Below are 23,537 nucleotides of genomic sequence, written 5' to 3' on the forward strand. Positions count from 1 at the left end.
AAAACTCTTTGTTTAAAAAAGCATATTTTTGACCTTTTGTTTTTATGCTCCGGCAGGTTTGTTCTGTAACACTTTGTGATATTTATCTTGAAAGGTACAATATAAATACAAATTTTGCTTACTTGCTAGCGACAGTAACAATATTCAGGTTCCTGTTGTTGACATTTAAGCCTAGACTAACAGCTTTTAGTTATTTGTCATTATATTTAATCCTCATTATGGGCTCAACTCACCACCGTCTTGCTTTTTACACTCCTCTTCATTTTCATTCAGTTGACCCCCCCCCCCCCCCCCCCCCCTTACCCCCCCTCGCCTACACCAAAACAAACTACTACAAAATGAAAGTGCAAGGCAACACATTTTATTTCAAAGGCCTAATTGGCATTAAGGTACAGCATATTAAATATTGTTAGTCCAGAGACAGTCACCGCAGAATAACATACCATTCTTTTCTTTACATGATACATTCAGGCTGACTTAAAATGACAATATTTTACAAATCGTTAATGTAGTGCTAACATAAAAAAGGCTGTTTACCGAGTGTCTCGTTTTCAATGCGAGCAGAGGTTTTCCCTGCTCCGTGGGGCAGACTCTGAGTCCGTTTTGTCTCCTTTAATTTCTAAAATCTTGCCGTCACCCCAACACCCAATTAAGACACTTCATTTTAATCATGTTTTCAGCGGTTACCTGTAGTTACTGAGTGCTAGTAGCATCTGTTAGTGTTGTGATAGTTCCTCGAAGAGCTGTGTAACAGAATAATATATTTTACATCCCTGCACATAATGTTATATTTTAATAATAAATATAATAAATAAAAAGTACAAATATCTGAATAATATGGAACCATATCATTATGAAAGACATTTTCTGTCAGTAATACATTGCAACCAAATGCTGGAAAACAACAGCATGACTCATTTTATAAAATGCAAGGGCAAATAACACGACGTCGGTAATATTTGCAGTTTGTTAAAAAAACAAGATTACTGTCGCGGCCAGCTGATAGCAGTCCCGTCGAGCTGACATCTGCCCTGCAACGTTTCGACCCACATACATTCTGTTGTTCCTCAACATTCGGGCATCATTCTCAGAGTCAAACCTGCAGCTCTCTGTATTCAGTCTGGAGAGATCGTTGAGTTGTAGCACTCTGGTAAAGTGTTAGTGTTGCACTGTGGAAGAGTGGCGAGTGTTGACAAACTCCTCCTTGAATCCCTTTGCTGCCGCCCCAGTTCCTCCTTCAGTAATTGACTTTCCCGGGAACCTGCACGTTCACTCCACTGTAGTCCACCATGTACATGGGCCACTGCTGCAGGGAAGAAGCATAATGGTGGAGAAAATGATTTCATTACTGCAAAATGTTGCTGACCTTGCCTCTAAACCTCTTTTAATATTACATTTCAGTACTTACAGTTGAACACACAGTCATCTACTGCAGTTTAAGGTGTTTTATCGACTCTGACTCCATCAGCGACCGGGGTTTCCTGCCTTTCTCGCCATTATCTTTTGGCTCTTTTCTAAATTATCCAATTTATGCCAGCTCTCTGGTTTGCTTAGCCTGCCCATTTGTATGGAGGTATCACCACAGATGAAGGATGTGCCTAGTCACTAATTTACTAGTCTTTTAAACGACAGAGGGAGAGAGGAAGAAAACTAGTGGACTAGTCTAAAAGACAGGAAACACTCATAAAAATGCTGGCAACCACTCCTCAGCCTCCGAGTAGACGCACCTGTGGTATCAATTTCACAATCCTACGTCATCTTGTTTTGAAGTTATCGCATTAAGAAGATTGAGAAAACGTGAACTTATGGGGAGAGGACCATCAGCTTTTTACTGATCTGATATTAGATGTTCTTTAACCCAATAAGGCGAAGTGTATCATATTTGACCCACGAGTTTTGAGACCTCTACATCATCATCCCCTTAAATGATTTTATTTGTTTAAAATAAACAAACTACGAGGAATAAATTATAGAGAAATGTGGGATGTAACAAAAATAAAATTAATGGGTACAATAAGGTTACCCCCCCCAAAAAAATCAATCAATCAATCAATAAAAAACACCAACAGTGCCATCTTTGCCTTCTCCAGTTCACAGCTCCTCCCCTCACTAGCAGCTGAACACACCAACAGTCAGTGAGCTGGCGTAGCATGATAAACTTTGCATATGAAGCAAAATGCCAGGGAAAGGCCGAGGATGCAGATAAGCCTGCATGCAAACAAGGCAACCAAGTGGTGGCAACGAAGCTGAAACAACCTTTGCAAAGCATCGTAAACGCCGACATCCTGGTCTTTGAGGGATTTGAGAGGTCAGTAAAAGTTCCTGGTACAACGACGCTGAACCATTAAACAGTCACCACATCATTTAACTGTTACCTGGTTGCTACATTCTCCGTTTGTTCAGTTATCATTGTACCATTGTGGTTATGGCTAGTTAACGTGTGAGCTGGGACATTAACAGGGAGCATCAGTTTAACTATTTGTGTCTAATAGTGTGTTGTTTCTAAAACATCTACCAGACATTAAAGAGAAACAGTGGCAGCTCACAAACTCTAGCTGGTAAATATGCTGCCAAGTCACCAGAAGAACAGAAAACAAGCAGAGCTGTAGCTCTCGCAGTTATACATGAAGCCTACGTGGAAGTTCAACGAGGAACTCCTGTCCTAATTCCTGCTGCCAGGATTTTGTTCTGTTATGATGGATCATCGAAATTTTCCCCGTTTCCCCCGAATAACTGCGCTGCTTACCTTCCACTTTGCTAAAACCGCTACTATAAACCTACCTGTCACAGGAAGAGAGGCTGTGCCACCTGTCGGGACTGGTGATGGCTGCAGTTACATGTCAGAGGCTGCCGTCTGACAGCAGCTAAATGCTCCACATACACTGCACTTAAGCTGATACGCATTCTGTTAGGCGTCTTAAATGCTTGAGCTTCTCTGACTGATCGAAGCTACAGTTAACTCGAGGTAAAGGGGGGCTTCCTTAATAAAGTGCATTTTTGCCCTAACAGCAGGTCAGCATGCTGTAGCTCTGAAATCAAAGTGTATTTAAGGTTTTTTAAGAGTCTTTAAGGACCTGTGTGAGTAAGAACAGAAGAATAAAGATGTCCTAGTATTCATCAACTAGCTTATGATTTCATATGATGAAGAAAATATATATTTTATTTAATGTACCATCACTGGAATCTGATTGCTTGATATTCCCAGGTCGGAGGAGGCAGGCACTTGGTTGCTCTCCTGGACTCTCTTGCGTTTCCGTCGATTAGTGGAGGCGTCTGTTCCTACTGAAGGCACAAAGCAAAGGCTTTTACTCTGGAGGCACACGCAGCACAGAAAGCCTCACTTCCATCAACAGAAGGTTGTTTGTGTAACACTTACCTGTGTTACAAGCTTGGCTACAGATTTCTGCAAAAGGTCTGAACAGGAGAGAGAAAAGGCCGGGTCATTTTAGGTGATGTAGCTGCATTTTTGTTTCTTTAAAGATACAATCTTTTTTTTGTAACTATAAAAAACATTCTGGAATTCTAATTAGCCCTCTATTCAGACTGCACTTACTTGATACCTAGAAAAAAAAAATCCCTGAATTGTGCACGATTTAAAGCTTTGCCTTCATTCTTTCATCATAGCTTAACTGCTTGGATGTCAAAACGTTGTTTTCTATTTCATTTTATTTACATTTGCTGAGTAAGATTTATTCTTTGACATCTTAGAGGCTGGATTTAAATCCAAAGCATAAATAAACCATAATGAGCTTAACTACCGAGAAGCAAAACCCTAAATTCCCGCTGAAATGTACGGTGCGGTGACGGCTAGCGCTGCTGAACATTCCGGTGTCGCTGCACTCACTGTAGCTGGCTCTTGATGTTGAATGTTATTTTATCTGCGGCTTGAAGGATTTTCTCCAGGCACATGATGTCGTAGGTGTTTGGGTTTCGGAAAGGGATTTCGTCTGGAAGGCCACTAACTTCTATAGACTCTGGACTGCCGCGGATTAGCTTGTACGGGACCACGACGGAGCGATCTAAGCCCAGAGCCTCACCTAAACAGAACAAACAACAACGGCACGATCAGTGTGACACCTTTTCTTCTCCTGTGAAAAATAAGAAGCATGCAGGCACATGTTTTCACATGAATAAAGAAACTCATGCCTGTAACTGACATACTGTAGGTATGAAACGTGCATAGAAATGCAGCGTTCTTCATTCATTTTGATAACAGCAGCTAAAAGTTCTTAAGCAGAGGTGCAGGTGCAGCATTATTACCCTTTGAGATCTTTTATTATAACCTGAACAAAGTTGGAACTTTATACACTGCAATCATCACAGTAATAAGTTAGCAACCAAAGCTGTGTTAGCCTGGCTGAAGAAGAAGATGTTTGTCTGCTCCCAAGATCGCTGACTGCGGTTGCTGTCCGTGGTGCTGATTCAAAGCTGGAATGATCCTACAGATGTTACTGATTATTGCTACATGATAATATTTTATAACTTAAATTTGTTTGTGTGTCCGTGTGAGCGAGAACGTGAGGTAACATGTTTGCTCAAGCACTGCGTGGTGGTAAGGGCCCAAAATGAAAGAGCGTATCAGCCCCGGGGCCTATCGCAGAGCTGTTACACCTGTGGTCCTCAATAAATAAGAAGTAAGAATGCTGAAATTTGTTAGGTGCACAACAATTCAACATGTGAAGTTTTTCTTTGCCACACAAACTAAAATAAATCAGTTTGCTCTACATCTCTCTATAGACACCACTTTGATAAGAGGTTTTTTATTGTTTACCGTGCAGACTTTCCACCCGTGGACCCTATGCATGTGGAAATGTTGTATTTTTAAGGCACTGCTGTGACATTAGCACCGTTTTTGTTTTGTTTTGTTTGTTTTTTTCCCCTTCAGGCTTCTGTACCAAATTGTGTGAAGGCTGTATTGAAATTGCTCCACAAAATTTTAACAGCCACCTTTCATGAGTGAAATTTGGGGCATGCATTTATAAGACTTGCCCCTACTTCAACAAGTAGGACGAACATTCTGGATTTAAATTTCCAGGCACACGTCTCATTTAGGAGGCTCACCCTGAGCAATAAGGGACGTGTTGTTTTTCTCCTGTGTTGTGAGAATTAAACTGAACACGCCCACGACTTGGACCCATCATGCAGATGAAACTGGTTCATGGTAAAAAGGTTATCTGTCTTGTACAGATAACAACAGCTCCACGCTGCGGATCTATTTACCGTATTTCTTGTTGAAGAGTTCCTTGACTTGCTCTCGAAGGACTACTTTCTCCCCCATGCGGTTAATGTCGTCATCATCTGTCAGGAGGAGAGAATCGGTCACAGACAGCATTCAAAAGAAAAGCCGCAGCATTTGTAATGGACGCTATCAAAGCATTTTCTCCTCACCATTTATTGAAGCGTAGGCCTTCTTTAGTAAAGTGACTCGTCGAGGTGCTGATGAAGTTAACGAAAAATATGTTTAGTAACATTAAATGTTGTTTGTTTTGCTCTCTGTGATAGATGCTGCGTAATAAATCAGATGTCATGAAAGCAAAGCGCAGTGTGCTCATACCTGGTTTTGGAATAAGTCCTTGAAATGGTCTGCATGCAACACAATGAAACAAGCACAATGAACAGAATTAACCGACATATATTTAAAGACAGTAATAAATATCCAAGCCATTAACTGCAGGAAGGAAGACCGATAGACAGATATGGATCTTATTTGATGAAAACATTTGAATTTGTGCATTTTGTAGCTTGTTATTTTTGGTTTAGCACCACAGATGAATATACTGGGAAAGTGCATCATTACCAATCAGAATATTAATCAGCTCTTAGAGTGATCAGCATTTCTCACCTGGTGATGGTGAAGCTGATTTTGTCAGCGACAGCCAGGATCCTCTCCAGGTTCTGGGAGCCGAAGGTGCAGGGCTTCCTGAAGGGGATGCCGGGGGGAAGGCCCTCGATGATGACCGAGTCCGGGTTGTTCTTGATCCTTTTGTAAGGCACTTGGACGGGGTACTTGATGCCCAATGCCTCCCCATACTTCCTGTTGAAGAGATCTTGGACCTGCTCTCGCAGCGTGTTGGCCAGGTCGATTCTGGACAGCTTGGACTCCAAGCACTCTGTTGACGAGAGGACGAAGACGCTTTAAAATATATGTCATCTGGCTTTCAACGTCAGCGAGCAGAAGCGATTCGTGTTTAAACAGTTAACGGCAAATCTAAGATGACCGATGCAGCTCGACCGTACCTGAGAATCCAGGTCTCTTGGATACAGCCGCGGTGTCCTCCGTTACTGGTGCTGCATCCTTGGCATCCAGCTCTTTGGAGAAAAACATTTAAAGGTTAAACTTTTGTCGTCTTAAGACTTACTGAATAAAGCAAACGTTAGGAGCTTTGTCACAAATAAAGAGGAGGCAGCTGCAGAAAAATCCCTGCAAGGACTTTCTGTTGTGCTTCAAAGGAGCCGTTTTAAAAATAGCCTGTGAACTGTATTTGACCTTAAAACTTCAACTGTGCATTGCAGAGGACAAAACAAACATATCAAAATTTAACACTGCATATGTGTGCGATCAGAGAAAAAAATAAGACTGTAGTAGTTTGGATTGAAGATGCTGCTGATGAGAAAGTAAGTATAAAAAGAGACAAACCTGAATCACAGATAGGGATGGAAGGCATCTCTTGTTTTACCTGCTCAGCTAAGAGCTCGGGTCTAGAGATGAGCAAAAGATTGTGACGATATTTACAAATCAGAGAGCGAAAACTGAAATAACACACACTTCCACGCACCGCTACACTCTCCAGATGACTTTCTATATATAATTATTTCTCACCTTTTGATAACAAACTGGATCTGACTGCTGGCAGCCAGGATCTTGCGTAGTTTGGCGGCTCCGAAACAGTTGGGTCTTCGGAGAGAGATTCCCTCTGGCAGCCCGGTTACATACAGATCCTCAGGGTACATCTGGAATTTGGAGTACGGCACCTTGGTTGGTTCAGGAAGGCCCAGGGCTTCAGCTGAAGAAGATGATAAGGAAAAACAAGCACAAAGCTTATTGATCTATTTCATTCAAGTCGTCTTATTCCAATTCATCTCATTTCTTTCCATCTTCTGAAATCTGGGGAAAATTGCAAAAACACCAAACAGGGAAAGTTCGACAAATTTGTGTGACAGTTTTAACCAAGCAGCAATAAAGGAGCCGACATGAAAGTGTCGAGTTGCATCTCAAATGGCCATCTCAGCCTGGCTCGACAGTTTCGATCTCTGTGGTTAGTTTACGCCTTCTAACAGCTACAGAGAGAGGGTCACCTTTTACACAAGTACCCTTACTGAGGCTTAAGTGGGTGATACAGGCGGCCATAGCTGTGAGGAGTCGCTGAACTGGACCTCTTGCATTTGTAGAGTTTAATGCAGTTATCTCACAAATATTATAGCAAGCTGTGCAGATTAATTACACTAACAAAGAGTCCAAATGTTTGTGCATTTTTGAGTGAAATACTCCTGTTACTCTGTTCTTAGAATAACACAAACATATGACAGATGGAAAGATGAAAGTTTATGATTTTGTTCTGTAGTTCCAGGCCTTACTGAATACAACATGATTGCTACAATATGGGTTAAAAATAAAAAAAACCCAAAAAAAAACAGAAAGCAAGTTTTATTCAAAAGCTTTTGATCAAAGTCCAAAAGAGTCAACACAAAAAGCCATGGCAGTGACATTTATTTTGAAAATGATGGCCCCCATAATTTAAAGTCAACACGGGCAAAGCAGGATAAGCTTCGGGGGGCATCTGCACCGTCCCCCTGTCACTCGGTCAGATCCGACCCTCGTTTGTCACACCGGCAAACTAAAAAGCTACACGGTCACATGGCTACACCCACCATGAGACAAATGTTGCGATAGCATCATCCATATTTCTAAACTCAAGGAAATCTATTATAAAACGATAGCTTTAAAAACTAAAATCAAAAAATAACAAAAACAACCCGATTTTTAGCTCGTTTTCAGTCTCACGCTCACGTTGCTTTTCCAGACACATTAACCTAACGTGACGTAGAAAGCTCATCCAGCTCACAGGTTATTGTAATGTGTGGATGGACAGGCAGATGTCTCGCCTCATCTGTCATGAGCTCATCAGTCCCTCGGCCGGCTGAACTAAAACCCTTTTGAAACTAAGAACTGAAACTTTTCTTTGTATTTAAAGGGAATAAGAAGAACTCGTTAATAACTTTGAGCATTGCCGTGTTAAAATTACCCACACTTACTCTTAGCGCACGCATGTCTATGTTCAGAGAGTCGCTGGCGTGCTGTGACATGCCGCCTTCTAAAAGGCGACTAATACTTTGTGTCTTTATGCTTTAACTCCTCTGATGTGAAAATGAGATTCTTCCTTTTCATGCCCCATCCTTTGCCCCACACTTAACAGATTCATTCTCATGTGCTGAATTATTGAAAACCTTAAATGTTCCAATATTAATATTCAGATAGATTTTAAAAGCTTAGATTTTAAATTGCTGTACACTGGTTAAGGAGAGATCAAAGTCTTCCTGCAAAATTTATAGCCCTGGCATAACTTCCTGCCCCCGCTGCGGATGAGGATAAAAGCTCCCTCGCTACAGGTAGCTTACCATACTTAATGCTGAAGATGCTCTCCACTTGTCTCCGCAGCTGAAGAATCATTTCACTGATGTCCTCCACCAGGCTCCCTGCTGAAAGAGTCAAGCAAATGAAAAACGAACAGCTTTGCGCCGAGAGCGCCGAAAGAGAATTATTACTTGGGGTCGACGGGGTTAGGCAGCTTCCCACCTGTGAACATTACTACATCTCCACTTGCCAACTTCAATTTGATAAATTCTACCTGCTCTGCGCTGACCCGGTAATGACAAACTGACTGTGTTATTACCGGGTCAATGTAGAGTGTGATACATTAACCGCAGATGGATGTAGGGAGGCAGAGTGGCGAAGGTGCAAAAATGAGACTAAACAGCAAAACAGAAATATTTCCAAAGGTGAGGATGCTGGGTTAGAGTTTTATTTAATTCTAATTTGCCTCTTTGGCAAGGTTACAGACAATCACACAGTGAGAGTGTGGGCCAAATGCACTGTGCAGAAAAACATCCTGAATGAGTCACTCCACCCTACCTTCAGAAGATCTTCTTGTGCTCTGCGGGGCAGCAGTGGGTGACAGAGCTTCAGCTGCAAGATGCGAGAAAAGCATGAGAACAGTGGCGCACGGCTACTGTAAAACATTTCTATGACAGTTTATCCAAAGATGCACGGTTTTATTTGTGTCAATCAATCTCTTGAGTCGTCACACTGTTGCTTTACTGCATCAGAGACTAACGCTGGTCCTATTCTGACTTGAGGCATGCCTAACATCATTGTGCAGCAATGATTACATCTGTGAAGGCTAAACTCTTTATCTGACACCTCGTGTCTACCCTCAGTACACACAGGGGATGGACAAAACAACAGGTGCAACATATGAGACTGCGATAATTCAATGTTATTGTCCATTTTCTGTCAGTGGAATATTACTGTTACAGTAGGGCAACGCTGAATGTTCTTTAATTAATGATTCCAGGCGAACTGCCGCCAAGAACACATATCATACCGCCTGTCCAAGGCCGTTACTCAACATCGCCGCTCAGTGTTAAACATACAAACACGAGAATGGGCGGTGGGGGTGTTGTTTTGCCATTAGCCCAGAAGCAGAGGTGGAAATGTGATTTTTTTTTTTCGTGATGTGTTATGTGTGGAGTCTGCAGGGCAGGACTTTCAAATCTCTGATCAACAACAGGAGGAAGAAACTGGTTTATAAAATCTTTTTTTCCCATCTATCCATTTGTTTCCGTTTATCCGGGGTTGGGTCGAGGGGGGGGACAGCCTAAACAGAGAAGCCCACAGCTCCGTGCTCCACCTCCAGCTTATCAGATGGAAAGATATACTCTTTCCAACGTGCCCTGGGTCCACCCAGTGGCCCCCTCCCAGTGGGACATGTGGTGGGACACCTCGCCCAGGAAGCGTCCAAGGCATCCTTGTTAGATGCTTGATGGCTCCTTTCAATGTGCAGGAATAGCGGCTCAACTTTCTTGATTGACTAAGTAAGAGGGCAGCAACCCTTCGGAGAAAGCTCATTTTCACTGCTCATGTTCACGATCTCATTCTTTCAGTCACTACCCAAAGCTCGTGACCATAGGTGAGGGTAGGGATGTAGATAGATCGGCAAATCAACAGCTTCACTGTTACGCACAGCTCTCTTCACCACGATGGATCGCTGCAGCATCCGCAACACAGCAGCCGTGGCCTCAATCTGCCTGTCAATCTCCTGCTCCCCTCACTCGTGAACAAGGCCCTGAGATACTTAAACTCCTCCACTTGGGCCAGTCCCTGATCCAGCACTCCTCCCCGGGGTGGTCTCATTTCCACAGCTTCATATTCGGCTGCGAACTACTTCAGTGTGAACTGGAGGCCACAACCTGAACAAGGCAACACAACCACATCATCTGCAAAGAGCAGAAAAAAGATCCTGAGGCCACCAAAGTGGAAGCCTTCTGCCACTAGAAACGGAGACAAAGGGCAGCCCTGGGCGAGTCCAACACCAGCTGGGAACGAGGCTGAGTTATTGCCGGCAACGCGGCCCAAGGTGATGAATGTTTCCAGCATTCAGCAAGTCAATTACGGTGGAGCGCAGAGGTCAGCACTGTTGCCTCACAGAAAAAGGATCCTGGATAACTGTAGGCGCTTTTGTGTGGATTTGTTGCCATGGGTGTCTACTTAAAGACCCAAGACACACACATTCAGTTCTTGTCACCCTTCTCACTCACTCTGTGTTAACAGACCTCTCTGCATTGAATCATACTTGTTATTAACCTCTGTCTCTCTTCCACAGCGTGTCTTTTATCCTGTCTTCCTTCTCTCTCCCCAACTTGTCGCAGCAGATGGCCCCGCCCCTCCCTGAGCCTGGTTCTGTGGGAGGTTTCTTCCTGTTAAAAGGGAGTTTTTCCTTCCCACTGTCGCCAAAGTGCTTGCTCATGGAGGGTTGTCAGACATTTGGGGTTTTCTCTGTATTATTGGAGGATGTCTACCTTACGATATAAAAGTGCATTGAGGCAACTTGTTGTGATTTGGTGCTATATAAATAAAATTGAATTGAACTGAATTTCTCTCCAACCATGTACGATTGAGTATTCCAAACAACGTGTCTGTCATGTTTCGGCTGTGTACAGGCAGGAGAAGGACCCAAACGCAAAACTCACGACAACGAAATTAAACTCAAAAAGCTGCTTTATTGCAGAATGGCATGGAAAACTAAACTGGGACATGGATGACTAACACACAGGGAAACACAGCCATGAGGGAGACTACGACACTGACAAAGAGAAACACAGGGCTCAAATACACAGAGGGATAACGAGGGAACAAGACACAGAAGGAGAGCACAGCTGGGAGTAATCAAGCTGGACAAGACAAGGGAAGCAAAGCTAGAAACACTGACATGAGACACGGACCTTCAAAGTAAAACAGGAAACACACTGACTGAACTCTAGACATGTAAACTTAACAGCAACTGGGGAGACAGAACATAGGAACCTGAAACATGGATACAAAAATGTCACAGTAGACACAACATGGAACACAGGGAAGCCATATTACAAAGCCAAAGAACTAAACCTATGATAACCATAACTGAGACCTAGGGAAACAAGAAACAGTACAACAAAGGACTCAAAACATAAACCATAATATAAAAACACAAGATCTCTTCAAAATAAAATAGGAAACATAATGAGACGCAGACATGACAACCAGAACTTGACAACGTAAGACACAGACATGAAACACATGAAGAGCAGGGGAGCCTTAACGTGGGTTGGAAACACAAGGGGGAACTAATAAGCAAATGAACATAGGAGACCTAATGAGCTTAAACATTCTATAAACATCAAAATGAACTAAAACTCAAAACACTGGGTCATAAGACCCAGGATCGTGACAGTGGCATCATAAAGATGGCTGCAGAGTAGCCACCAGGATGTCTGTTTAATGTGGGCTTATGAGTCTTTCTGCTAAATCTGCTGAATATCCATATGATTATTACATACTCGCGTACTACTGGAACGTTGAACCGTTTTAAGCCATACTTTTTGGTCCTGTTGTAATACATTGCAAAAACTGAACACTACAGTTTTCATCACTTGGTAACAGCCATGTTTCATTACTTTGAGAGTGTTCTAAGACAACTTAAAGCAATACTATTTGAAAGATAAATCTAGCTTGTGTAGCTATTCCATCATAACATGACGGAGGATCTGTGTAAGCTGTAAAAGGAATATGATGCAACCACAACAGACTCACAACAGAGCTCCCTTTGCCCAACACAACATAAAAAATTCAAAAAGCATCAAAATCCAGCCTGTTGAGATAAAAGTGGGAACAATAATGTAAAATTTAAAAAACACTGTCAAAGGAAAGATCCTGTATGTCATCTGTGCTGAAGAAGCCAATGGACAATTATTATGACACAGGAATACTTGAGAGTGGAACTGCAGTTTTGTGAAGATCATCAAGTCAAACCTTTCACTATACTTAAGGGCAAACAGGACTTTTTAAAATAGGATGTGATTTGTAACTACAGGAAAGTGAACTGGGTATTCTCATATGTGCAATACGAATATGTCATTCATGCAAAAGGGATTATTGTCTTGATCAGACCTATTTTACCTTGAAAATTAATGCAAATTGCCATCATTCAAATACTTTGACAAATGACTGAGGTGCAAATAATATTAAATGTGACTGAGTGCACTTACCTTCATTGTCTTTCCTTTAGAGGTCATTTGTGAAAGAAAAGAAAACTTAAACAAAGCACAATGAAATCAATAAAAGAAAACAAAATGCCTCCTAAAAGCACTGAATGCTTAATGCCAAGATCACTCTGAGCAGACTCTCTGTAGCATTGTAGCAGCACCTCCTTCAGATGTTCAAAAAGGGCCTCATTTATATGTTAATTTATATATAAGAAAGTTGCACTTGACATTTGGACAATGTAATTGATAGTGCAGGAATTTTCCAGAGAAAGAATAGAGTCCTAAACTTTAAAGTGTCCATTCAAGAAAATGTAGAGGCAGAGATTTCTGCTTCCATCCTACTACAGAATGTGTGAATGGAATTTGATCACAGGAGATTGGAAATCATATTTTGAAATCTTGCACTTTTAACAAGATTGAATGAAAAGCTTGAATGAAAACTGGTGAAAGTGAAGTGGATTGCCCAGAAACAGAGAAAACTGTTGAAAGCAAAGAAATGCTGCTGTTTTTTTAATTTCTCAGTCTAATCTTTAAATGCTGCCAGCTGCACAATTAAATGTCCTTCACCTCCATCACAGCGGGGCAGTCAGAAACCTCAGACATATATCTGCATGCATTTGTCTGCAATCTGAATGACCCCGGCACATTATAGAAGCACCTGGTAGATGAGGCTGGTGCAGTTGATAAAGAGAGTGGCGTCTACTCAGATGTTCTTGGTGACCTTACTCTATTAACCTAAGGTTTAAGGGAGAGAACGAGTTCTATACGGGGAGGAGGATTTAGGAGTCTCAACAAGACCTTTGAGGAAAAGTTTGGTCTCTCTAAAACTGGACTAGTGGATAAAATTACTCAAAATCTGCAAATATGCACCATGCATCCTGCTAATCACTGAAACGTTTCAGTTTGGACTCTTAAGGGCAAAGGGCACACAATTAACAACCAGCTCAAGTGTTGTAAGACAGCACACACCTATGAGGCGATGTTTCCGTGCAGCCGGTGCTTCATAGGTGAAGTGGGAGCACTTCAAAAACCGCCTACCTTCTGAATTAAGGTAAAACAGAAGTCCTGGTCAGTTTTTGAGAATATTTGGTACAAAGCAGCTACCTGTTACGCCACCCAGCGTCAGCTCTGGCTGCAGTGACACAAATTGAAATCAAGCACAGCCTACCCAGATGATTAAAAGAGAACCTTTAGTGTAGAAAAAGGTCTATGAAAATGAACTGGCTGTGGCATTATGAGTCACTGCTGTAAGGCGTCCTGAGTTATGTGCCATACGCGGCCTTAGGATGGTCTGATGTCTACTCTTTCACAACAAACTTTTCCTCCTGTTTTTTTACTGTCCCCTGGCTGATGGTGGCTGGTTGTGGTCATCAGATGCAAATATTTAAAAAGGCAAAACAAAAAACACACACTTCGGTTGGAGTCCGACCACGCTCGACCAGTTGGTGCATGTAAAACGCACTGACAGTTATGCGCATGCCCAGTTTTTAAAGCTAAAGAGTATGTTGACAAGCTGCAGTCGATGCAGGGTGCATTTCACAGATCGTCGTTGTGAGGCTGGAGGAAGAAACAAGCTACAGTAGGTCAGAGTTGGGGAGAGAAGGTATATTTAAGGTTGTGGGTGTGGCTAGTAGTGATTGGGGAGGTTTGGTCATAAGGAAGTGGAAGAGTGGAAGATAAAGAACGTGAGAAAAGTGGTTTCATACGTGCTGTGGCTTAATTAGCTCCCTACAAAACAGTATGTGGAGGCCTTGGTAGGAGCTGGCATTCCAGGAGCCACAGTGTGAGGAGGGAGGCGACAATGGAGGTGTGGGCTGACGGGGAAGAGGTTACCTGCGTGGTTTTCCATTGAGTGGTGGGGAGCCGAAGGAGCGGGGGGCGGGGCAGACGAGGCAGATGGAGCAGAGGGCGAGGCTGTGGCTGGACACGGTGCGGCGGCGACGGGCTCGGCCACAGACTCGCTGGGCTCCTCCCCACTCGTGCCGGCATCTGGAGAAACAAACAGTATTCACACCAGGTTTTCAGCTTGTGGTGCAACGGAGACGTGAGAGCAGCAGGACACAGTGGAGCTGCAACATTTCTTGCACTGCTGCTGCATTCCTGCTGTTATCTCATCGCTTCCTGTTACTGATGTTAGCTTGAAATCACCCAGCCTTGTTTTTCAACAGTTGAGAATTTAGGACAGGAACTTCATACTTTTTAACTGGGCAGGGGAAGTTGAACTGACAGAACCAATCACTTATCCTCCACCTTCAAAGTCTTTCATCTTGCAAAACCAAAATATGTTTGAAAACTTCCATGGAAGCATGAACCTCAGCTAGTGCTTTCAAACTCTTCACACACCCAACAAAGTTCCCTTTTAAAACATTGTAAACAAGCTGGATTTAATAGATTGATCCTTTATTTTTATTTTTGTTTTTAAGTTTTTCACAATAATGAAACTACATCTTAAAATGTTTCTCTTTTGTCCACACAACAATTATTGGGAGGCATTGGTGCACATGGTGAGATAGAAAGGAGGATTACTGGGGATCTTTCACTTACTAATAGGGGTGGGGGAAAAAATGGATACTGTGTAGTATCGTGATATTTTGTTTGCTAATAATGTATCGATACAGGGACAGCAGAAATCGATATTTTGTTACAAAAAAAGGTTTTGTGCTCTGACTTCAGAGCATGTTGATCCTTTTTCTGAGCAAGAATCCTTCACTGTCCAAATGTGTTTAACTTTTTTTATGGCAGCAATAAACATGACAGTTTACTTATTTTAATTTAAGACATGTTTTATTTTAATTAAGTTTAAAACTTTTTTATTTAATGTAAAATTATATTTTGTTTTAATTTACTTTCAAATTCTTCAGTTGCTGAATGGGCTGCATAGTTTTCATAAATTGCATAGTTCAGAATAGCTATAATTGTACCAGATGGTTGCATTCAGTTAAGTTGGACTAGACTGTAATACAAACCGTTCAGTTTGTCAACAATAAAACTGACTGAAATGAGAGAAAGACTGAGTGCGAGACTTTGATATTAGATAAAATGAATATTGATAAAGTTTACCTTTATGTACAGAATCTGAATATCGCAAAATATTTTTAAAAATTGCAATAATATCGTATCGTGAGTTAAGTATTGTGATAATATCGTATCGTGGGATGTATGGTGATTCCCACCTCTACTTACTAAGCAAAAGTGTAACACACTACACTGTGAGGAATTAAAGAAAAAAGAAAAATGAAGAATATATAATGAATCTGGAACTACAAACATGAATGAAGCTTTATTCTTTTTAAGTTTTTATTTTAAATGTCTGATTTTGCTCAAAACAGCAGAGCTTTGACTCTCAACGAATGAAAAAGCCTTTCACTGAGAGACTCAAGCAAAAATTGTTTTGTTTCTTTTTTTTTTAAACTTTAAAATCGAATAAGAAGAGTAAATGCAATGGTAGCCAAGGCTTTCTCTTCATTTTTATGATCCAAGGTTGGCTTCGGCTAACCGGGGAATCCCCCTTTTCTAATTGTGATTCCTCACTTTGGCTGCATTTGAATTTATCCAAACAAATTTGGGTATCAGATTTGGCTACTGACAGAAAGTGCTCACCCACAGGAACCGACTAATCAAAACTGGCAAATGCAAAACTGTCAGGCGAACAAAGGAGTGAAAGAAGGGGAATCACAAACAGGGACAGCACCAATGATGAAAACAGTCTCCAGGTTTCTGTGTCTCTGTGACTTCTATCTCAGTGACAATGCAAGAAAACCCGCGTCTGCTCTGTTTGTATTTTTTCTACAAATGAAAAAACGAAACGAATCTCAAACTTAATGGCAGCCAAGCGTGCGCTCGCTTACCTGGCACCGTAACTTGAATGATTTCCCCGTCTGGAGGCTCTGTTTTAATCCTCCTCAAAGGAATGCAATCTCCTGAAGGACCTGCGGGGATTGAATAGTTCATTCTGCACGAGTTCCCGTCAGCACTGTGTTTTATGGTCGTGTAAAAACAGATTTAAGCAGACGATAGAACGTGTTGGAAGGGATCAGACTGCAAAACGGGATATGAAAGCGACTCCGGGGGACGGGGGAAACTTCTGTTCAATACTCGGGGCTCAAATCATTTGTAACTTCACACAGCCGAATATCACAGAGCGTTTTTATTATGCTGAACTTCATTTATTAGCACGTACCTGCTTCGCACTCAGCCAAGGGACTCACACAAGCACTGGTTGATCTGTGAGGTAAAATCAAATAGAAAAAGGGTGATTTGCAAATACCTGCAAAACAGAAAAATCGTTTTTTGTGGCATATTTTAAATCATCTGTCTCCTTTAAAGGGAAATTAAATGACTTCTGAGCCCAACACTGGGGATCTTTAAACACTGGCTATGGTTTCCACACTTGTTAGCACCACAGTCACAACCCCAATGGCAGAGATTCCATACACGTTATCACTGATTCATGCAGTGCCATCCGCCCACTATAGTGTTTATCGCCTATTGTGCGGTGGCACCGACAGACAGAACCGCTGAGCTGCACGAACAGAGGGAGACACCGGGGAAGCATTTCTCACTTCTAGCATGAAGGGATTTAGACTAAGGAGTCAGAGCTTGTCATCTGGGGTCACTGGTTCAATCCCAGCTGCTCAAAAGCACACATCAAAGTGTCCTTGGGCTGGATGCTTGCCTCAAATTGTTTCTTTGAACCAGGTATAAAGCAAGTGTGAGAACAGGCACCATATTAGTACAAGTAACACGTAGCATGTTTATACCAGCGGGAGAGAATAAATCATAAATCATCACTTGCTTTAATTATTGATTGCTTCATGGAACAATAAATATTACATGGTTCTTTCTTTTTTACTTCTTCTTTCAAACTTCTTCATTATTTCATGTGTAAAAATAGCTAATGAATAACCATTATTTTTAATAACGGCTCGATTGTCCAGTATATCAATTAGAAGGTAAATATAGTGTTTCTTCATCATCATCATCATCATAATAATCTTTTCTTAACTCTTTTCTTAGTTAATATATACAATATTACAAATATATTATCAAGTTAGCCTTGCTGTTAGCTGAATTTAGGTAACCTGGGTTGGCTTGTGAGGGATAGTTTTTAAAAGAATTAGCTAATGTCTTGGCTGAATACATTATTCTGATGATGTAAGAACAGCACCGACACCATATCAGATCGGCTGCAGATCATCTGCTTCCATCCTACCCTCCACCCCCAGCGTCAACCAACAACCCTCTGCACGTCCTCTTTCACTGCAGGCATGAATTTTCTCTGTGGTCCTCTTTTCCTCTGCCCTGGCACCTCCATACTCAGCATCCTTTGACCAATATATCCACTATCCCTCCTCATCCTCAATGTCCAAACTGTCCTAGCCTTTGTCTCCAACCGCTCAGCCTGAGCCGTCCCTTTGCTGTACTTATTGTCCATCCTGGTCACTCCCAACAAAAATCTTAGCATCTCCAAGTCTGCAACCTCCAGCTTGGCCTCCTGTCATTTTAGGAAGCCGAATCAGAGGCGGCAAGTTGAAGTAGAAATGTTCAGTTCTGCTAATGCACTCGACAGACAGGACGCAGAGAAAGAAATAAAAATAAAGCAAAGTGAACTGAACATTAATCATGTAACAAGGCCCGTTCAGGAAACAGAAAGTCCCATCATGGTAATATAAATGTAACTAAAATCCGTAAACAGCGGTTTAATTATTATGAGTAATACCACTGAATGCAGAGGCACAATTTGGCTGCATGCCATTAAGCTCAAATTCCAGCACTATAAACAACGTCTGCAGGGTAATGCCATGTTTGTGTGAGTGTGTGTGGGCCACGTTCTGACCTGCTGCTGTGAGGATTGCTGACCAGCTCGGCTGTCGTGGGCGGGATGCTCAGATTGTCAGGGAAGCTGTCTTCGGGCGTAGAGCCCAGGTCGTGCTTGCCCTCCTCCCTTGCAATCTTGCCAGCAGCTTGAACAAACAAGACACAGAAGATAAACAAACACCACACGCCATTAGCGAAGAACATCTGTGTGGTGTAAGTATATAAATAAACTCTTGGCGGAGTGTTCTTTGGTTACTGTGATAAAGTTTAAGGGTCTTGACAAATATTTTACAGCTAAGGTCACTAACAAAGCACATATGGAAAGCTACCAAAAACAATTACATTATGCCAAAAGTTCTCCTTTGAGAAGATGGAGAATATTCATGTTTTAATGAAAATTCAGGCTGCTTTTAGGCAACGAACCAAATTTTCTCTCACTTTTAGTCATCGGTGCTGAAAAGTCACCAGCTGCATGCATGAGAGTCAAGCTAACTGCGTGCTAAAGGGAACCGTGATATTTAAAAAATAACATATGTTAAATAATTGGGTGATTTTTCATTTCCTATGGTTTTAAGCAGTTGCAGACTGTCACAACCTGCATGCACTGCTAACTGCTAAGTGATAATGTGGTATCACAGTAGCCCAGTCGTGGACCAATCCAAATAATACCTATGAGCTCACACAGTGGGGTTGCTGTTTTAATGCATTCGTCAGACAGTATTAAAAATGGATTTTGATATTCGGCAACATCTTGTTATGTGGACTTGAGATTAGCCTTTTTCACCATCTTGACATTTTGAAATGGGATGTGATGGTCATTGGCTTGTGATAGCTAGTGAGCATATACAGGATTCTCCCTCGTTCTGATACACAGGCCAACATTTACTAATTTGGACTTAATGTTTTATTCAGTACGACACAAAATCTCATCAAGATCGAAACTTGAGGGCCATTTGCTCTTTGCAATGACAGGTACTGCCCCCCCTGCTGGCCATTAAAAATATTGTGGGTTTTAAGCACAGACCCAGAAGCTATCTATGGCTACAACTGATGGGGTCATTACACCCGCCTCACTGGCCACTTCATGCACCACCGATTACATCATCATGCACACATCCATTTCTGCCGGCCTTTACGGCACAGCTACCCACTGCAGTATTCTCCTGAATGATGAGGTGTCGCCACTCAGACAAAACTTCGGCATCAGCGCTGGTGTAGGAGGAGCGCAAGTCAAACCCAGGAGCAAAGAAATTTCAGAGATTTTTCCACAAAGCGTCATCTTTTCAAGCTGTTGTAGCATCTCCCGCTGTATAATCTGTGAATCTCTGAGCTTCTGTACAGATAAATTATTAAAACAGTGGTAAAAAGTGACACTCATGTCTTCCACACAGTGGCACCAGGTTACAGCGACAGCAGATGTGAGGGTGCACACTGCAAGGCCAGTATAACAGGGGTCTAAGGCAGTGAGTAGATCCTATTCTTATGAGGGTTACACTACATTTAAAGTAAGATGCAGCAGGTAAATACACTAGTAAAGTACAAGCACATTCGATGTTTAGGTTCTTGTTGTTTTAAGTATTTTTAGAGACATGACCCCAACTTCTATTCTTCTAAGAAAGGGGAAAGAAAGAAACAGAATCAATCACATTCTTACCGGTAAAGATCCTCTCATCAAACATTCTGGAAGACAGAAAGAAACACAGGCTGTGAGCGACTCTGTTTAAAGACCACCTCAGCTCTCAGGACAAAACTCAAGTTGCAAAAAACTGTAGAAGTGGAACATTGTTAACGGCTGCTTTAGCACATTAGCTGCTCTTTAAACAATCAGTCAAACATAATCAAACATAACTGAATCGTTCCTTTTGTGAGCCCTGAATTCCTTTGACTAAAATTAACTGTGGATTAACTGTGATATACTCCTGGATTGCTTCCCCTTCCTTCTGGCACATGCTGCCACTCTCTGCCTGCCAGTGAAGCGTTCTTCTCCTGCGTGATCATAATCTTGGGTCTTATTTATTTACAAACTTAAGAAACTACACTGTTGTTCTAAGGTCTTAATAGGGCAAAATATTACAGTTTAGACACCAGAAAGACATTTATGAGTATTTTTCATCATATCATGGTATTTGTATTTGTGTGACATCGTTGGCAAGGAGCTATTATTGATTCAAGACTGAATTTTGGTACGAACTGTGAAGCAGAGAAAAAAGGGTCATCAAAATTTGTTCTGTTTATGGAAACTGTACTCCCGTTACACTGATAAGACCATTACGACACTATCTATTTATTTTTTAGATCTTTTCTTGAGTCAGTTCTATTCCTTTGTGTCATAGTACGGTAAGCCATCTTTGAAGGATCGGAACAAACTGATCCAAACTGTGAACTGGTCAGGGAAGGTGATCGGTAAATCGCAGCTTAACCTTAAGTGTCTGTATAGCAGACGGTTGGACGACTGGCTCAATTTCAATAATGACTCCCACTCCTTATGTGGGGATTCTCAGCTTCTTTACTCTGGATGGACGTTAGTGGTCTCACAGGACAGAGACAACTTTGTCCCAGCTGATATTAATCATCTGAATAAGCTAAAGCAAATTGTGCAGATTTTTTATAGTATTTTTAGTGAGAGAATTTGTGGTTTTAGTGAAGCCCACATCACTTTTTGTCTATGTGAATATTATCAAGTCTGACGGCTGGCAGAATGGTTGCCTGCTCTTTTGACTGTGAATCTATCTAAGGGTGTTCATGTTAAACTGAGGCTGAAGGGAATTTATAGACATTATTTAATAAAGTGTGAGGCAGGTTTAAATTTTGAAGTTGATGCTACAATATAAAAGGAGCACTAACGAGACGACGCGCGTCTTCAGTCCAACCCATTAGCAGTGAAGACAGTTTGGTCTTCACCACAGTGTTACGATTTTCAACACGAGGAAGACACTTGATGAGATGAAATTCTGAAATTCTGTAAATAACCTTTCTTTAAGCCATCTTTCTTCTGATTGGCTGTCCACCTTGAAGAAAAACACAGAGCTGCCTTGATGACCGTATAGACCAGCAGTCCCCAACCCCCGGGGCAGTCCATGAGTTGTTTGGTACCGGGCCGCGAGAGTTGAGGCTCGGGTGTGAAATGTATGGTTTTCAGGGTCTTTTCCCGTGTTGTAGTTGTGTGTCTTACTTTGAAAGAAATATTTACGCGTTACCATAGCGACCAGAGAGCATTAAGGGGCAGAGAGGAGGATGTTACTCTCAATGTTGTTGACGCACTTCAGGAGGACACTGCTAACAAAGTTACACAATTACACAGTGAATTTCTGTTTATTATTATATTTGCAAAATACCACAGCTTTAGTCTTGGTCGTATCATTTTATTTTGTTGTATTTATCCGCGACACCTCAAAGGCCGGTCTGTGAAAATATTGTCTGACATTAAACTGGTCCGTGGTGCAAAAAAAAGGTTGGGGACCGCTGATATAGACCATATAAAGTGTGTATGACTACTATTTGTATTTAAAAAAAGGACTTAATAATAGTTAATAATGACTACCTTATTCTCAGTAATGTCAGCAGTTTAGTGATCCTGTTAACCTAAAACTGACGGGATTTTACATTTCTTATATTTTCAGCATCTTTTCACAAAGTGAAGCGTGAGACGAGTGAAACTCGGGTGGTTATTACACGGGACATCATCTGAGAATAATTAATAGCATGGCTGCAGAACTAAATGAGCACAACACTTCAGTTACAGTTAAGAGAGCCTACTGTTTGTATAAAAATGATCATAGACTGACAACAGAGAAGATGCCAAAAAAGCACATCGCTGCCTGCATCTGGAACATCTCTCACAGACAATGGGAATGTGATTTGATCTGAATTAATGACATTTTCAATCTTTCCTAATTGTATTAAGGCTAATGAGCTGCCTGCAGGATTCGTTAAAAGATGTGTTATCTCAAACAAGGCATGGTGGCTCATTTAAATTAGCTCAAACAAATGGATGGAAGAGCAGCCATTAGCGCAATGCGCTGGCAAGGGAAAGTCATTTGGGACATGAATGGAAATGGTTTACCACTCAGCGGGACGTAGTGTGCTGAAGGAAACAGGCATTTAACAAACAGATGGTATAGGCTGGCGTGGCTGGTAGCTGCTTCTTAAAAAAATCTTTCCCAAATTAAAGTTTCTGAAGGGACGCCATTCTGCAGTTTGGTGATAATTAAGCATCAAGTGGGTAAATCTGGATGGATCTCTGGTCAGTGAGTAAATTAGACGTTTGTAAAAAAAAATATGCATCCAGGTGCTTCTTTGTTCTAACTACAACACTCTGACAGTGAGAGTACAAGAAATGATGTCATGCACTTTCACCGGTTCTTGTCTTAAAGCATTTGTTACCGTTTGACTATAAAGCGGATTCCGTGGCGCTCATCCAGGATGCGTTTGAGCTTGGGGACTCCGTATGTGCACGGTCTCTTGAAGGGGATCTGGTCGGGGATGCCGATGATCTCCACGGCCCCTGGATCGCAGGCTATTTTGCGGTAGGGGACAGGCACCATGTGATCTAGACCCAATGCCTCAGCTGGAGGTAGAAAACAGAGAAAATTCTTAAATTTTAAATCTACAAAATATAGTTAACTCGTTAGCACTAGCAGCCTCCAGTGGGGTTATGGTGATGGACCTCGGGCACAGCTGATGATCAGAGTGATCGCAAATAGCTTGTCAATCAGGGGGATTTTTTTTTATAGCTCATTAATGCATTAAACCAATACCATCACTATTAATTAAATAGCATTAATTCATGTATGCAGACGACTAGATGACCAAAGCAACAACTAGTCCCTGCCAGTGCTTGCATTTCTTGGCCTGTTCGTTAAAATGGCACTTACTTTAGCCTGTTGTTAGGTGGTTGCTAGGCAATATGAGCGCTATAATAT

The 23,537-nt window shown here is 41.7% G+C and overlaps 1 protein-coding gene across 3 annotated transcripts in view; it reads right to left on the reverse strand.

Annotated features, from left to right (window-relative positions):
• Positions 1–339: 339 nt before the first annotated feature.
• gtf2ird1 (GTF2I repeat domain containing 1) overlaps positions 340–23,537 on the reverse strand; it is a 40,851-nt gene continuing 17,653 nt past the window's right edge. The window contains exons 9-27 of one of the 3 annotated variants that reach the window (XM_084940928.1): positions 22,999–23,182; positions 20,270–20,295; positions 18,635–18,761; positions 16,979–17,022; positions 16,647–16,727; positions 14,632–14,787; positions 9,131–9,184; positions 8,617–8,697; positions 6,821–7,004; positions 6,638–6,699; positions 6,238–6,309; positions 5,843–6,110; positions 5,555–5,583; positions 5,389–5,436; positions 5,221–5,298; positions 3,845–4,037; positions 3,377–3,414; positions 3,173–3,279; positions 340–1,306 (exon numbers count right to left, since the gene is read on the reverse strand). In XM_084940928.1, coding sequence (XP_084797054.1) covers positions 1,238–1,306; positions 3,173–3,279; positions 3,377–3,414; positions 3,845–4,037; positions 5,221–5,298; positions 5,389–5,436; positions 5,555–5,583; positions 5,843–6,110; positions 6,238–6,309; positions 6,638–6,699; positions 6,821–7,004; positions 8,617–8,697; positions 9,131–9,184; positions 14,632–14,787; positions 16,647–16,727; positions 16,979–17,022; positions 18,635–18,761; positions 20,270–20,295; positions 22,999–23,182 — 1,901 coding nt within the window. In that variant the 3' untranslated portion in view covers positions 340–1,237. Of the gene's footprint in view, positions 1,307–3,172; positions 3,283–3,376; positions 3,415–3,844; positions 4,038–5,220; positions 5,299–5,388; positions 5,437–5,554; positions 5,584–5,842; positions 6,111–6,237; positions 6,310–6,637; positions 6,700–6,820; positions 7,005–8,616; positions 8,698–9,130; positions 9,185–14,631; positions 14,788–16,646; positions 16,728–16,978; positions 17,023–18,634; positions 18,762–20,269; positions 20,296–22,998; positions 23,183–23,537 lie in introns of all 3 variants that reach the window. The other 2 variants (XM_084940927.1, XM_084940926.1) reach the window with 2 other exon arrangements.

Source organism: Perissodus microlepis, chromosome 10 (genome assembly GCF_051167445.1).
Source record: "Perissodus microlepis isolate ML-2025 ecotype Zambia chromosome 10, ASM5116744v1, whole genome shotgun sequence".
In the NCBI taxonomy this organism is placed as follows: domain Eukaryota; kingdom Metazoa; phylum Chordata; class Actinopteri; order Cichliformes; family Cichlidae; genus Perissodus; species Perissodus microlepis.